The sequence below is a fragment of the Hemiscyllium ocellatum genome, chromosome 18 (assembly GCF_020745735.1).
Source record: "Hemiscyllium ocellatum isolate sHemOce1 chromosome 18, sHemOce1.pat.X.cur, whole genome shotgun sequence".
Classification (NCBI taxonomy): domain Eukaryota; kingdom Metazoa; phylum Chordata; class Chondrichthyes; order Orectolobiformes; family Hemiscylliidae; genus Hemiscyllium; species Hemiscyllium ocellatum.
The window spans coordinates 36,717,267-36,732,587 of NC_083418.1; the positions used below are offsets into that span (position 1 = coordinate 36,717,267).

The 15,321-nt window shown below is 38.2% G+C and overlaps 1 protein-coding gene across 4 annotated transcripts in view; it reads left to right on the top strand.

Moving 5' to 3' along the window:
• LOC132824418 (cytosolic 5'-nucleotidase 1A-like) overlaps positions 1 to 10,946 on the top strand; it is a 112,696-nt gene extending 101,750 nt beyond the window's left edge. For all 4 annotated transcript variants that reach the window (XM_060838865.1, XM_060838867.1, XM_060838868.1 and 1 more), the window contains exon 7: positions 5,074 to 10,946. In XM_060838865.1, the coding sequence (XP_060694848.1) occupies positions 5,074 to 5,379 (306 nt within the window). In that variant the 3' untranslated portion in view covers positions 5,380 to 10,946. The remainder of the gene's footprint in view (positions 1 to 5,073) is intronic.
• Positions 10,947 to 15,321: the final 4,375 nt, after the last annotated feature.

A 15,321-nucleotide genomic window follows, 5' to 3' on the forward strand; every position in this document is an offset into this window, starting at 1 on the left:
TTAAGCTATACCATCAATTTGTACTTTGATTGTTATTTTTAGTCCTGGTTAATAAGAAATATGGGAAACATTCAGTGCATTGAATTGAATGCAGTTTAAAGGTGAGCCAAGAGGCTTTCCATGATTATTGAATCCCTGCAGTGTGGAAGCAGATGACTTGGCCCATTGAGTCCACACTGACCCACCAAAGAGCATCCCACCCAGACCCATGCCTTCTAACCTATCCTGGTAATCCCTCATTTTCCATGGCTAAGCCACCTAACCTGCACACCCCTGAAGCAACAGCCCGAACTACTGAGCCACCGTGCCATCATCATGGATTTAATTTGTATTTGAATAGCATGAGCCTGATGTGATATTGAAATTGCTGAGTTGTGAGATTTTAGATATAGAAAAGGGGGTGTGATTGTATTATAGACCCTCTAATAGTCACAGGGAAATTGAGAAACAAACTTGTAAGGAGATCTCAGCTATCTGTAAGAATAGTAGGGTGGTTACGGTAGGGGATTTTAACTTTCCAAACAGACTGGAACTGCCATAGTGTTAAGGGTTTAGATGGAGAGGAATTTCTTAAGTGTGTAAAGAAAATTTTCTGATTCAGTATATGGATGTACCTACTAGAGAAGGTTCAAAACTTGACCTACTCTTGGAAAATCAGGCAGGGCAGGTGACTTAGGTGTCAGTGGGGGAGCACTTTGGGGCCAGCAACCTTAATTCTATTAGATTTAAAATAGTGATGGAAAAGGATAGACCAGATCTAAAAGTTCAAGTTCTAAATTGGAGAAAGGCCAATTTTGACGGTATTAGGCAAGAACTTTCAAAAGCTGATTGGATGCAGATGTTCGCAGGTAAAGGGATTGCTTGAAAATGGGAAGCCTTCAGAAATGAGATAACGAGAATCCAGAACAAGTATATTCCTTTTAGGGTGAAAGGAAAAGCTGGTAGGTATAGGGAATGCTGGATGACTAAAGAAATTGAGTGTTTGGTTAAGAAAAAGAAGGAAGCATATGTAAGGTATAGACAGGGTAGAAAGGAATCCTTAGAAGAGTATAAATGCAGTAGGAATATACTTAAGAGGGAAATCAGGAGGGCAAAAAGGGGACATGAGATAGCTTTGGCAAATAGAATTAAGGAGAATCCAAAGGGTTTTTAGAAATACATTAAGGACAAAAGGGTAACTAGGGAGAGAATAGGGCCCCTCAAAGATCAGTAAGGTGGCCTTTGTGTGGAGCAGCAGAAAATGGGGGAGATACTAAACAAGTATTTTGCACCAGTGTTTGCTGTGGAAAAGGATATGGAAGATATAGAAAGTAACAAAAGAGATGGTGACACCTTGCAAAAGGTCCAGATTACAGAGGAAGAAGTGCTGGATGTCTTGAAACGCATAAAGGTGGATAAATCCCCAGGACCTGATCAGGGAACTCTGTGGAAAGCTAGAGAAGTGATTGTTGAGATAGTTGTATCATCGATAGTCACAGGTGAGGTGCCAGAAGACTGGAGATTGGCCAATGCGGTGCCACTCTTTAAGAAGGGTAGTAAGGACAAGCCAGGGAACTATAAACCAGTGAGCCTGATGTCGGTGGTGGGTAAGTTGTTGGAGGGAATCATGAGGGACAGGATGTACCTGTATTTGGAAAGGCAAGGATTGATTAGGGATAGTGAACACGGCTTTGTGGTTGGGAAATCATGTCTCACAAACTTGATTGAGTTTTTTGAAGAAGTAACAAAGAGGATTGATGAAGGCAGAGAGTAGATGTGATCAATTATGGACTTTAGTAAGGCGTTCGACAAGGTTCCCCATGGGAGACTGGTTAGCAAGGTTAGATCTCAGGGAATAAAGGGAGAACTAGCCATTTGGATACAAAACTGGCTCAAAAGTAGAGGGTGGTGGTGGTTGAGGGTTGTTTTTCAGGCTGGAGGCCTGTGACCGGTGGAGTGCCACACGATCAGTGCTGGGTCCTCTACGTTTTGTCATTTACATAAATGATTTGGATGTGAGCGTAAGAGGTACAGTTACTAAGTTTGCAGATTACACCAAAATTGGAGGTGTAGTGGACAGCGAAGAGGGTTACCTCAGATTACAACAGGATCTTGATCAGATGGGCCAATGGGTTGAGAAGTGGCAGATGGAGTTTAATTCAGATAAATTGGGAAAGCAAATTTTAGCAGGACTTATACACTTAATGGTAAGGTCATAGGCAGTGGTGCTGAACAAAGAGACCTTGGAGTGCAGGTTCATAGCTCCTTGAAAGTGGAGTTGCAGGTAGATAGGATAGTGAGGAAGGCATTTGGTATGCTATCTTTTATTGGTCAGAGTACTGAGTACAGGAGTTGGGAGGTCATGTTGCGGCTGTACAGGACGTAGGTTTGGCCACTGTTGGAATATTGCGTGCAATTCTGGTCTCCTTCCTATCAGAAAGATGTTGTGAAACTTGAAAGGTTTCAGAAAAGATTTACAAGGATGTTGCCAGGTTTGGACGATTTGAGCTATGGGGAGAGACTGAACAGGCTGGGACTATTTTCCCTGGAGCGTCGGAGGCTGAGGGGTGACTTTATAGGGGCTTACAAAATTATGGGCATGGATAGGATAAATAGACAAAGTCTTTTTCCTTGGGTTGGGGGAGTCCAGAACTAGGTTTAGGATGAGAGGGGAAAGATATGAAAGAGACCTAAGGGGCAGGATGGTACATGTATGGAATGAGCTGCCAGAGGAAGTGGTGGAGGCTGGTACAATTGCAACATTTAAAAGGCATTTGGCTGGTTTTATGAATAGGAAGGGTTTGGAGGGATATGGGCCAAGTGCTGGCAGATGGGATTAGATTGATTTGGGATATCTGGTTGGCATGGACGGGTTGGACCGAAAGGTCTGTTTCCATGCTGTACATCTCTATGACCACTAAAAAATGATCTATTTTAGATATATCATATACTTAAGGGAATGGAAACAGTTGATCATGGATGTAAAAGCAAAATACTGTGGATGCTGGAAACTTGAAATATAAGCAGAAAGTGTAGGAAACGCTTAGAAGCAGCAGAAAAACAAAATTAATGTTTCAGGCTATTGGTTTTTTTTCTGAATTGGCCAATTCATAATGATTAGAACACAACTTCCAGCTTCCTCACCTCTGTCCTTTGGAACATTCTCCCTGGCATTTGCCCTTATTTCAAGTGATCATTCTCCATGAGTGACTATTGACAGAAAATAGTGGTAGACTAAACAACTGTGGAGTGTATCAAAGTCTGTGCTGTTCCTACTTCACGTAGAATTATACTATCAGGTAGTTGTTATTCAATGGAGAGTAAACTTAGCTGATCTTTTTTTTTAAATCTCCACTGTAATAAAAGCAAGGTGATTGAAGGTAGCACATTTACAGGCTACTTGTACCCCACCTATACAAGTGATTGTAGCTCATAAGATGGAAACTAAGATCCAAACCTAGTACTCTACCCATAATTTCTGCTGGCTACTAATTTAAATAGCTAGTACTTTAAAATCCTCTTAACCATTTACTTACAAAGTACTCTAGCCTATCCCTGAAATGATGACATTAACAGATCTCAGTAATAATTGCAACGATACATAGAAGTACAGATATTACTTTGAATGTTATTAAAATGTTCCAAGGTGCTTCCTTGGCAGGAGAGATGAAACAAGGAAAATAAGTTTAGGAAAGGGAGTTATGTAAGCTTGAGACCTTAATAGCTTGAAGATCTTTCATTAATGAGGATGGTGAATTTGGAAAAAAGAAATGGTGGCCAGAATCTGAGGGGAAAATAGTTCCTCGGAAGGAAAAAAAAAGTCTTAAAAATTAATAATATTTGGAAATGGACGTACTGGTTTTACTGGAGACCCATTTTTAGGTATACATGATGAGTCTGAACAGTATTTCATTCACCAGTTTTACTGGTTTTTCCTTCTGGGTCGACTGTGGGACAAAATTGGAACATATACCAAGGCAAGGAAGAAAAACGCTGGAGAGATTTATAGGTAAGATTAGATTTTGATGAAGAAGCACTAGGGATAAGAAGCTCATGCAGGGTCAGAAGTGTTGATATAATGGGAATCAGAGTTCAGAAATATTGACAAAATGGAATTTCTGACAGTGGAGCTTGATAAGAGGCTGGCGAGGAGAGCATTTGGAAGGTGACCAGAGTGCGGTTTCAGTGATAAAAGATGATAAAGTGAAGTAGATTGCAGAATTAAGCTGTTGGATAGTGACCAGCAGTGGTTCCCGAGCTTTCCTAGTTGTACACAGCCAGTTTGTTATGTTGTATGGTTCCTTTAAAATTGGCATGTGACTGCATATGAGCACACCTTAAAGGAAACTACTTTGTTCCCTGCAGAGCACTTTCCCAATTGTTAAAGTGTCATGCAGTTTAGAAGGAGCAATGGTGGCTGTCATGCGAGTTTTGTAACTCATATCTGCAACGCCAGTTTAAAAAAATTGAGGATCTATTCGTGCAGTTCATTTCAGCAGTCAGAGGGGAAGGTGAAATCCATTTGAAGAATAAAGAAGTTTTCTGCAGAGATGAAATAAAATGGTCTTGTTTTCCAGTTGCTCAACCAGAGGAAATTCTGGCTGATTAATAGCTTGGTTTTGAAGAGACAGTGCATGGCTGACTATGGAGTTGAGAAAACATTTGGGAAGACAGAGCTCATTGCTGTCATTTTACAAAGAGTAACTGATCACCTTGTCGTCATTCATATATTGACAAGATACTACCTTAAAATAAATAAGCTGAATATTCGATGACTTTCACTGTTGACACCCCCCCCCCCCCCTTAATTATTGCCCAAACTTTCAGGTTGAGCTTGTGAGTTGAACCCAAGGGGGAGTAAGCAAGTTCAGAATAGGATTGGAGAAAAATTAAATACACTTACATAATAGTCTTCTAAGCATGGTCTTGTCAATTACCATATACAATTGGTGTCACTCATTTTAGGTTTACATTAACACCAAACATATATCCTTAAAATATCTTCACATATCATTTATCTGTAACTTATATTCCTTAAAAACTTTCTGAAAAGTCATTGTTATTCGTTTAATAATCTGATTGTTCTATCAATAGGGCCCCATGAAGAAATTTGCTATGATTCTTGGAGAGATGAAGAAGAAGTTTAGTCCAGAGAATGATCCGATCTGCACGTATCTGGTGACGGCAAGAAGTGGCAACAAGCTGGGTATCCGAGCCATTAAAACTCTGCGTAGCTGGGGACTCAAGATAGATGAAGCTTTCTTTATGGCAGGGAGTCCAAAAGGTCCACTTTTAGCCCACATCCAACCTCACATTTTCTTTGATGATAATGCACGTAATATCAAAGGAGCACGTGAATATGGAATTCCAGCAGCCTTTGTGCCATGTGGCTGTGAATAGTTTGATATAATACTTTCCTTTTCATAGGCAGTGGCAGTGGTATGGGCTAGCATTATAGGATAGCTTTTTTGATTTCTTACTGTAAAGGTAGAGCCTTGCTAGCCAGTCTTGTCACAGCCTGTGATGCAGGATAAGAAGTATTGGTTGAATGGGAACCAGAATGCAGAAATGTCGATGAGCTCTATATGCACAAATTGCTAATATGCACTTACAACAGTTGAGGATTATCAGAAAAGGCGCACATTTGAAAACTTTACCTTTGTATATTAAAGCCTTCAATCCCAATACAAATTAATTTCACTTGCTGAAGAGCTCTAGTAAAAAAAATTTAACTCTTTGTTTCATTCCAGCACTTGCAACTTTCACATTGTGATCACACAATTCTTAAAAATCTAATTTTAAAAAGAAATCAAATGCTGTCATCAGAAAGTTACTGTCCTCAGTGATACAATTAAATGCAGCGATTTAACATATTGAAGATGGTGATTTTCAACATTGGTTATGAACTGTTTTTGTTTAACCTTGAGGCTTTTTTATCCATTTAGGTTTTCTGGAATTCAACTAGTTTGTCTCAAGTTTTCCTAAATTTAGGAGCTGTATACAGTTGCACCAAGGTGGATAGAAAGAGAACCTAACTCCCTAGTCTGAAGCTTGGTGTCAAATTCTTGATCGTCTGGCAAAAGTGTTGTTTGTAATTCTGGAAATTTTGGGAAGTATTTTAAATGGCAGCCCATTAAAATATTAATCAAATTTCAAGGGCATTTTAATTCCATACACTGTGGCAGAGCATTGGTTAAAATTGAGAAGCACATTTTTGAGCTTTAATCTCACACTTTAAAGTGTTTTAATGTTGGGTGTTTGCATGCTTCATTATAATATGGTAATCAGGGTCCTAGGACTATGAGGTGATTTTAAAAATTTCCTGGCCAGACCAATGAAATTTGTCCAGGCCTGGTGAAGGCCCTCAAAAAGGAAGTAAGGTATTTTTCTTGTGGGGCCAAGATAAGCAGCAATCTTCCCAAACTCCTCTGACCAGCTCCCCTGTGTTACAGGAAAGCAACCGACCACTAAGATCTTAAGTTCTTCCAGGCCTTCCATGGAGACACATTACTCCTCCAATTCTGATTTTCCACAGTAAGTTAAAGGCCACACACTTCAATGCAGATATTTATCAATAAGCCAGCACAAAGGGAAGAGAACCCACTGCTGGAAATGTGCTCCAGTGCGGAGTTTTCTTTTAAATAGAGTGACAGTTGCTTATACATGGAACAGTTCCTCCTCTGTAGAACCCTGTATATTCTCCAATTTGCCAATAAACATTAAAGCTGGAGAGTCTGGTGAGCAGTACTACATGTGAAATTCTATGAAGTTTGCAGTTATGCTAACACAAAGATTGTGCAGTGGTTTGGTTACAGGAAGGAACCCAGGCTTTGGTTTACACCATCCTACTGTATGTGATTAACTGTTGCACTGCTCGATTACAGGTTGCACAGGCCTCTGTAATGGAGAATATTTTAAAAGCTCAACTGTATTAGTCTAAGATGATACATGGAACTGTCATTATTGCTCCTTTACATGCTCTGGTTGTTTCTATGTCAATCATGTGATAGTATAGTTTTATATATTATAATTCTGAAGCTGTACAGAGTTCTTTTGGGTTTCAGTTGTACTCACTTTATGTTTATAATGCTGACAACCTGTGTCTAATTTAGGGATAGGTGTTACTGATACTTGATAGCAATATAATGCCTTTGTGATCTCTTAAGATGTACAGAATACAAATTGGGCTGGCAATAGAAATTGGAGCTAAATTGTTACATTTAGGAAATGAGCTAAATGAGCTCAACCCACAGGCTACTTGCATATCGACTGCATGTATCTGTAGAGAGGCTAGATTAGACATACAGCTTACCCTTCTATTAATAGGTTCCATGTAGGCTTTGTGAAAATAAGTATCTGAATATGAAATGTGCCTTATTCTGTATCTTCATGTATTGTAGATCTGTTTAGTGTTTATATCCTACTTTTATATATTTACAGATTCTTCCCCTCACATGATAGTTCATGAGTTTGTGCTCTATAGGCAAAACTGAATGGATCGCTCAAGTGATATGGTTGATCTCTGTTCTGTGTTGAATTAGGTAATCTAGACTGGCGAGAAATGAAGATGCTACAGTTTGCCATAATATACCTAGATTAGGGAGGAAGATGTTGGCTTGGGTTTTTCCCAATCACTATCTGGTAATTCTTCCAGAGAGTACATTGGCATTAAAAGTCAAGCGAAGATGATCTGAGTACTAGTTATATTTCTGTCCCCATGATGAACGACTTAGCATGTATTGATAGGTTTGCATATGGAGAGTGATTTGTTTCACGCTCAGAAGATGGTTGTTTTCATGCAATCATATGTCAGAAGGACGCAAAACATTTTTGACAGAGAAGGGAGCAGTGAATATCAATCAACCATCATAAATAGCAACATTTCATTATTGTAGCAACTGTTGTCAATGAGGAACTGAACTATCAGAGTATGTCCAAAAATGCAATTAAATATTACAAAATTTCAAGTTCAAGTTTCAGAGTGAATTCTCAACAATATCATCACATATTTTCCTTGCTGAATGATTGTAACTATTTGTGTTAGAGAAAAGACTAGTGAATTGAAATTGATAAATTATTTTAAGATAAAACCAAAGAGGTTTTTTGTGTTTTCTTTAGTATATGAAGGATTTTAAGACTCCACAGAGTCCTGTCTACATGGTGGTATCTTGCAAGTTCATGTCTTGAGAGACTTTGTATTATTATTTATGCAGGTTGATGCAATTGGTCTTAGAATTCTCAATTCATGTGGCAGAAGGAGGGATGGTTGCATATTAAAAAAAAAAGGCATTTTCTGTTTTACAGAAATTGATGAAGGTTATATTGTCACTAAGAGATAAAGAAGGATGATTGTCTCACTTTTTAAGCATGTAACTGTCACATTTCAATTAAGCTTTGTTAGGAGGGGCAACTCCAAGGTTTTCTTGAGTGGAAGAGAGTGGAGTTTATCATCTTTAAACCTAAGGAAAATAGGAAAATGCAGCATTAAACACACAAACACAGGTAATAAACTTAAAAAGATGAGGGAGGTGGCTGTGCAGACGGAAAAATAAAGGTAGTTGCAGTTAAAAGTGTTTAATGTCCTTGAGCTGAGAGTGAAACCCGAGTCCTGGTTGCTTAGCTATTGTCCTGTTCTCTTAGAAATGGCACAGTTTGCAGATTTGATTTCTCAGTGACTTGAGTTTTTTCTAAGTTACCTTTTCATTGGCTCTAATTTCTGAGATGAAAAGGGAGAGCAAATTTTGATATCCTTGCAGTTATCAGTGCATGTTGCTTTTATTCTGTTTTGTTGCTCAAAGGCTGTTATTGATATACCTGTTCCTTTGCAGATTCTGATTTCTGTGTCATTGTTAAGCTGGATAGCTATGGGCAACATTTTATCACTCAGTATGTGCAGTTATCCAGCAAGTGTGTGTAAAACAAGAAATGTGAATTTTATGATGCCTCGCTGAGTTTCAGTGTCTCTCAGCTACAATTGTATTTCCAACGTGGCTGGCTTTATATATTTCATACGGGTTGCCTGGGCTTGTCAGGTGATCAAAGCAGCCAATTATGTCTGTCAATTTTTTTACAACCATTTTAATCCATAAATGTCCATGGTATTAAAGTCAAATAGTAAAAGTTGAATGTTGATAGTCCATTTTCATTATGTTAGTAACAATTTCCACAAGCTGCAACAAACTTTTCCAACTTCTAACTTTAAGGTTATGGAGTAACAAAATGGAGATACGATTAATAACTTTTCTATTTTCCTACTGTTCCGACTTCCTTTCTCGAGATATTAAACCTGGGCATTTTGTTCACTGTCAGACCTTGCTGTAATTTTAAAATTATGAATTGCTTAAGCATATTACTAATGAACATTTTAAGTTTAAACAAAATAGCACAAAAAATACAGACTGCAATATAGCTTGTTGTTTGTGGACTAAAAGATGTCATATGAATCTTGCATTTGAAACACTATTACAAGACCATAACATACAATAGGTTAGATGATGTAAGCTCAAAGCCAAAGTGCCAACTAAGCTAGATAATCTAGATTTAGTTCAGCAAAATAATTGTGCACTTAAATCTACAGTCATGAGGGCTGTATATTTAATAAGGTTGAGATTGTACTGTTGCTATCAATATTCGTAAGTTTTCATCTTGAGGGAAAATAAGTTGTGTAAATATGAGGAATAGAGTTCTTGTACGATAGTACACCTTGTATATTTGGAGAATAGTGTTCTGGCAGAAAATAACACACCCTTGTGTGCAATATTACCCTTTCATATGTGTAGAGTAATAGCAAGCTCTATACATATGACAGGGTAATATTGCACACAAGCCCAGATATTTCATTATCTTATGGGATGAAATTGGGGCACTTAGCTGGATATTCATGCACTGCCTGTACTTCTGCCCGTTTATGAGTACAATTGTGAACTTCTACTGAGAAAGCATGAAATTCTCCACTCTGTACTGGTGTTAACTTAGAGAGACACTTTTTCTAAGTAACAGCAGAGATCCTGTCAGATAACCCAAGTGCTCTGCTTGCTATGTAGGCCACACTAAAACACATAAAAGAGCAATTGATACAAGATGGATGGATTTAATTTGCATTTGTTGCCAAACATGATATATTTGTTCAAAAAGTCTTTCAAATCCTTGCATTTATTGGCCAAAGTCTGTTAACCCTCCCATGAATCAGTGAGGGGCTGCACCACTGATGTAGAGTTTGCTATTACTCTAAATTCCACCACTTCAGGTGAGTGGTCAGTCTTTTTTTTAGTGCTTCCAGGAACATAAGCAACCACACTTTAATGACCGTGTCTACAGGATTTGGGTCAGTTGATAGTGGGATAAAAGCAGTGAATGTCGTTGTGTCTGGTGTAGGCACCATCAGAATTCATGCTGTTGTTTATTTATAATGGTGGAAAATTAGCACATGCTGTATGCACATTATCTGAGCACATCACCGTCCTGGTTTTATCTCTAATAAAAAAAAACAGGGAGAACATGGAAACTCTGTTTTTCAGTATCTACAGTGTTTTCATAATTTTAAGTGTTGTGCCCTGACTCATGTTTTCTGAATGAAAGTTACTGGGAATTAGGCTTTATTTTTATCAGTAAAAGTTCTGACAAACGCTTTCTCTAAAATAGGTTTCCATGCAAAATGTAATTCTATTCAATGAAATTATGCAATGCTATTCAATACTAAAATGTCATCATTAGCTAATCATGTAAGCAGTACAATTCGTTATGCAGAAATGTTGTCTTTGCAAGTATACATATAAAGCTGGGAGGTAACCAAAATCAGGTGCTTTAAAATTTTCTCCAAGATTTGTGAACAATTTATTTATACTGCAATTTATCATACATTAGCTTTTATGAGGTTTTATGTGTATTTGGAAAAGGCTAAGGGCATGGATTGCTATTTATTCTGTACTATACAAACAATGAGTTGATGCATACTGTCAACATTCACAATAAACGGTTTTACAAAATGCTCTTGTTATTGTGCACTTTCAAGCCTGCAATCATCTGCACATCACGGTGGGGCCCGTGTGTATAGTGTAAGTGTAGAGGCTTTGAATGTACAGACTTATAACAATAAACAGCAGACATCAGACTTTTGTTTTGCAGGTGGATTACACATTGCTGGCCTGGAGTAAATTAACACGATGTGAAATAAAGAGAGTAGCCTGTTCTTACTGAATTGCCAACCCAAAATTTACCCAGTCGTGAAACTTTGCATTTTCTGTAATACCATCCACCTTTGTTTCATCTGCTGCTGTAATTCTTATCCATGTCTTTGTCACCTCCAGAATTCGCTGTTCAAGTGTTATCTTGGCTGGCTTCTCTCGTCGGTCTTCTGTAACCTAGTTCATTTAAATCTCTAATACTAGTATCCTAAGACTCACTAAGTTATGATTTCTGTTGTCACTGCCCTAAAAGTTGCCAACCCTCCCGGAATGTCTGGAAAGGGTCGACTGGATATGCCCTCATCTTCTGATGCTTAATAAAAAGCAATCTGCAGATGTTCAAATGATGTTTCAAGTAAATGATGATCACAACTCATTCAAAATCTCTGGTCAGTCATTTATTGAAAACAATAATTTGCAGCGTGGTGATATAAAATACAAACTGATGTGAATGTGTTCTGCACTCCCGAGCATCACTGTGTAATGTATTTTTCTACGGGCTCAGAGTCTTGTCCTTATGAGGAGGAGGTGAAAAATTTAAATAATGGTGAACGTTATGTTAAACATATAGTGACGTGACTTGATGGTAACATCTGTATATGGGTATACTTCACTCATTTGAGGATTTGCTTCTTCTCCTGAATCTGCATTTGACAGTACTGCTCTTGGCCCCTTTCTTGCTGCAATTTCATAGAAATTTTCCCACAGCCAAGTTTCTAAAGTAGTTCTTCATTCTCACAACCTGGTGCATGTGTTTCTTCTCTTCTGTTGCAATTGATCTCTGTTGGATTCCTACTTTCTTAGCATTGATTTGTGTTTCCTTCTGTTTATTTCACCATTTCTGTGTGGTCCCCTTATCATTCTTTGTCAAAGGCTAAACAGAACTTCTGAAAAAAAGTCATCTCATCCACGTTAATCCTTTGAGACTTCCTGAACTTTAACCAGGTATCTGCCCTGTACAGTGCTACATATATGAAGATGACCACAGATAATCCACAACTGGATACACACAAATACATTCAAAATCACCAAAGTCAACTTTGCATGGCTGTGTAACATGTGCTGTTGTATAATGCAATTGCATTATTGTCTGTGAGTTGGACAAGTTTGGTGTTTCTCTTTGAGGAATAAGACTCACTTCTGAAATTAGTTGTCAGCAATGGGCTGTGTGAACCAATGAAATAGGTTTTTTTAAAGTATTTTTGTAACTTGACATGTATTTTATGAAAATCCTAATTGGAAGTTATTTATATTGACGATTGTTTTGTCAAATCATTGGAGTTTATTTTCTATTTCTCATTGCAGTTGATACTATGGAAACATCATAGAAGTAATTTTTGTTTAAATAGTATTTGCCTTTGATTTTTTTTTGTCTTTCCTTTGGAGTATAAATTATTTCATTCATCTCAGTACAAAACAAAAAATTCAGTATTTTAGTTGGGTGTTGTTGATAAATGTGCTGACATTTGCAAATAGGGGATACACATCCTATGATCTAACATCATGTGATTAAACATCTCAGCAAATGATATCACATCATTGTCATCTTTTCAAATGTCATCTGACCAAATTTCCATAAATATGGCAAACTACAATTGACAACCCACTAGCTGACATTGATTTAACTCCTCAAATTTGAAATGGTCATCCTTTTTAAATCACAATGCTTTCAACTTTCCTTATCTTTGTAAATTCTGCAAACACAAAACTACATTTCTATTTCTGACACACCAGGTTCCTGCATTGATTCATTATTAGCAGCCATGTCATTAGCAGGCTAGGCCCCATGCCTTAGAATTCCTACAGGTCTTTCTGCTTTTCCACCTCTCTCTTTACAAACAAACTCTTTGACCAGGCTACTGGTCATCCCCATCTAAAATCATCCTTGTTGAGCTTCCCTTATTTCTTTACACCTCAGAGGTGCGAGGGGCATCAAAGCTGCTATGTAGAAAAAAATTGTTGTTTAATGCAATATATCCTTTGTTACTAAGGGGAAGGTAATACAGTCTGTAGCCAAGCCACGAGGTAATACCTTTAGGATAAGAACTTGTCTCAATTTTCTAACTGGTGTTTAATGTAACTGCCAGTTTATTTATTTTTACTGAGTGTTTAAATCTGTATGAAATGGTAGATGCCACCTGCTCCGACTCAATTGCATGAAGTATTTGCTCACCAGTATGTTTCAGGCACAAGTACCAACACTGTATGCTTATTTCTGACAAAGATACTGACAATTGTTGAATTCTGACTTCTCATTCTCATCAGCTTTCTAATAGTTAACCTAAGTGACTATTTTTCAGTTGTCAGCCTCAAATCACACCTGGGTTTGCTTATGATAGGAAAAGTGGAGTTGGATGAACTCATTGCACAGGTTCACTTGCATCTACAATACCAAGCCAGATTTCTTTAACCAGAATTCCCTTGCTTTTTGTTTTGGATAAGCTACGGGCACAAGAAAAACTTAAAAGTTTGGCCTGGCTGAGGATCTGCAAACCTATTTTGCTCTCTAGTAGTTCTTCTTGCCAATGAGCATAGGCCACCTGGATGAATTTGGGACCTATTGAAACCCAACTGCCAGCTTTCACAACTGAACGTAAAGGAAAACAGGTATCTTCACATACTTGCTCCTCAAGAGACCTTGGACAGGGTGTATCCCAGAGAAAGAGAGACACAGCAGCTGGGAACAACAAAGGAAAAGGCTAACGTAGAATCCCTACAATTAGGAAACAAGCCTTTCAGCCCAACAAGTTCAAACCAACTCTCCAAATAGTAACCCACCCAGACCCATTCCCTTACATTTACCCCAGACTCACCTAACCTACACATCAGTGAACACTATGGGCAATTTAGCATGGCCAATTCACCTAACCTGCACATTTTTGGATCGTGGGAGGAAACTCCCGCATACACAGGAGAACGTGCAAACTTCATACAGCCCAAGGCTGGAATTGAACCCAGGTTCCTGGTGCTGTGAGGCAACAGTGCTAACAACTGAGGCACCGTGCTGGTCTTTCAATGTTAGCTATGGGCACAATGTAGCTGTGAATATATTACAATTTGGAGAAGCAGAACCAGTTTTTAAAAAAAATTAAGACTGGAAGATGACCTTGGCATGACCAGAAGTCGTCGTCAGTGGGATATGCCTTTTTACTGGAGGTCCTGTCAGTGATCTCAGAAAACTGAGGGAAGTGAGATTTGCTGAACATTGTGACTCAGCAAAATAAAGAGCCATGAGCTTGTTGGAAGCTAGATGTAACTTCAGACTGGTTCCAGTAAAAACCACCATTCTGCACAATGTATTGTGATCTTCCAGATGCTGGGATTTCTGGTCATATTAGGAATTTAAGATAGGATACTTTTCTGTTGTTTTGCAAATTGCTTGAGTAGTAAGTAATGTTTGGTCAGTGCTGTTTTTAAAAAAAGTCTTAACGTGTAATTTCATGTAATCTTTTGAGTTGGGCACTGGGAATTCAAATCCCTTTTAAAAAGTTATATGTCTCGACAAGGATCACAACAGACAACTGTAGAACCCCAAAGAGTTTAAGTGTAAGTTAAATTAGAAAGCCATCATAATAAAGCAAACATGAGACAGCTACTTGCATTTCAATGTATTTGTGGAGAAAATGATGCTGCATCTCAAGTGCAATGTATAATTTGTGCAGTAATACTGTCCAGTGAATCCCTGAAAGTTTCTATATTACAGGAGCATTTAATTCCCTGGCAAAAAAAAAGGTCTGAGAACAAGCAACATGCATTGTTTGAGTGAACTGGCTCAGGACCTAGTTTGTCCCAAAATGTTAGGAAAATCCAAACTTATGGCTGATAATTATTTTTAACTTTCATCAGAAGCAAAATAATTTCATGCAATTCAAATACTGCTTAACACACAGTAGTCCTATTGAACTGAGGGGAACACAATGCACTTTGAGGAAATGTGGAAAAGCACAATCGAATTTTTTTTAATGGATTATAGGTTGGTTCCGGCATAGAAGGAGGCTATTCACCCTATTTAGCTGGTACCAGCTCCTTGGCAGTTGATGCTGTTCCCTTTGGTACTTAAGCTCTTCCCTTCAACTGCTTACACAGTACCTTTTTGAAAGAGTAGTTTAATCTCTTCTCACCATCGTTTGAGGACGTGCGTTCCCACATTCTTATAGGT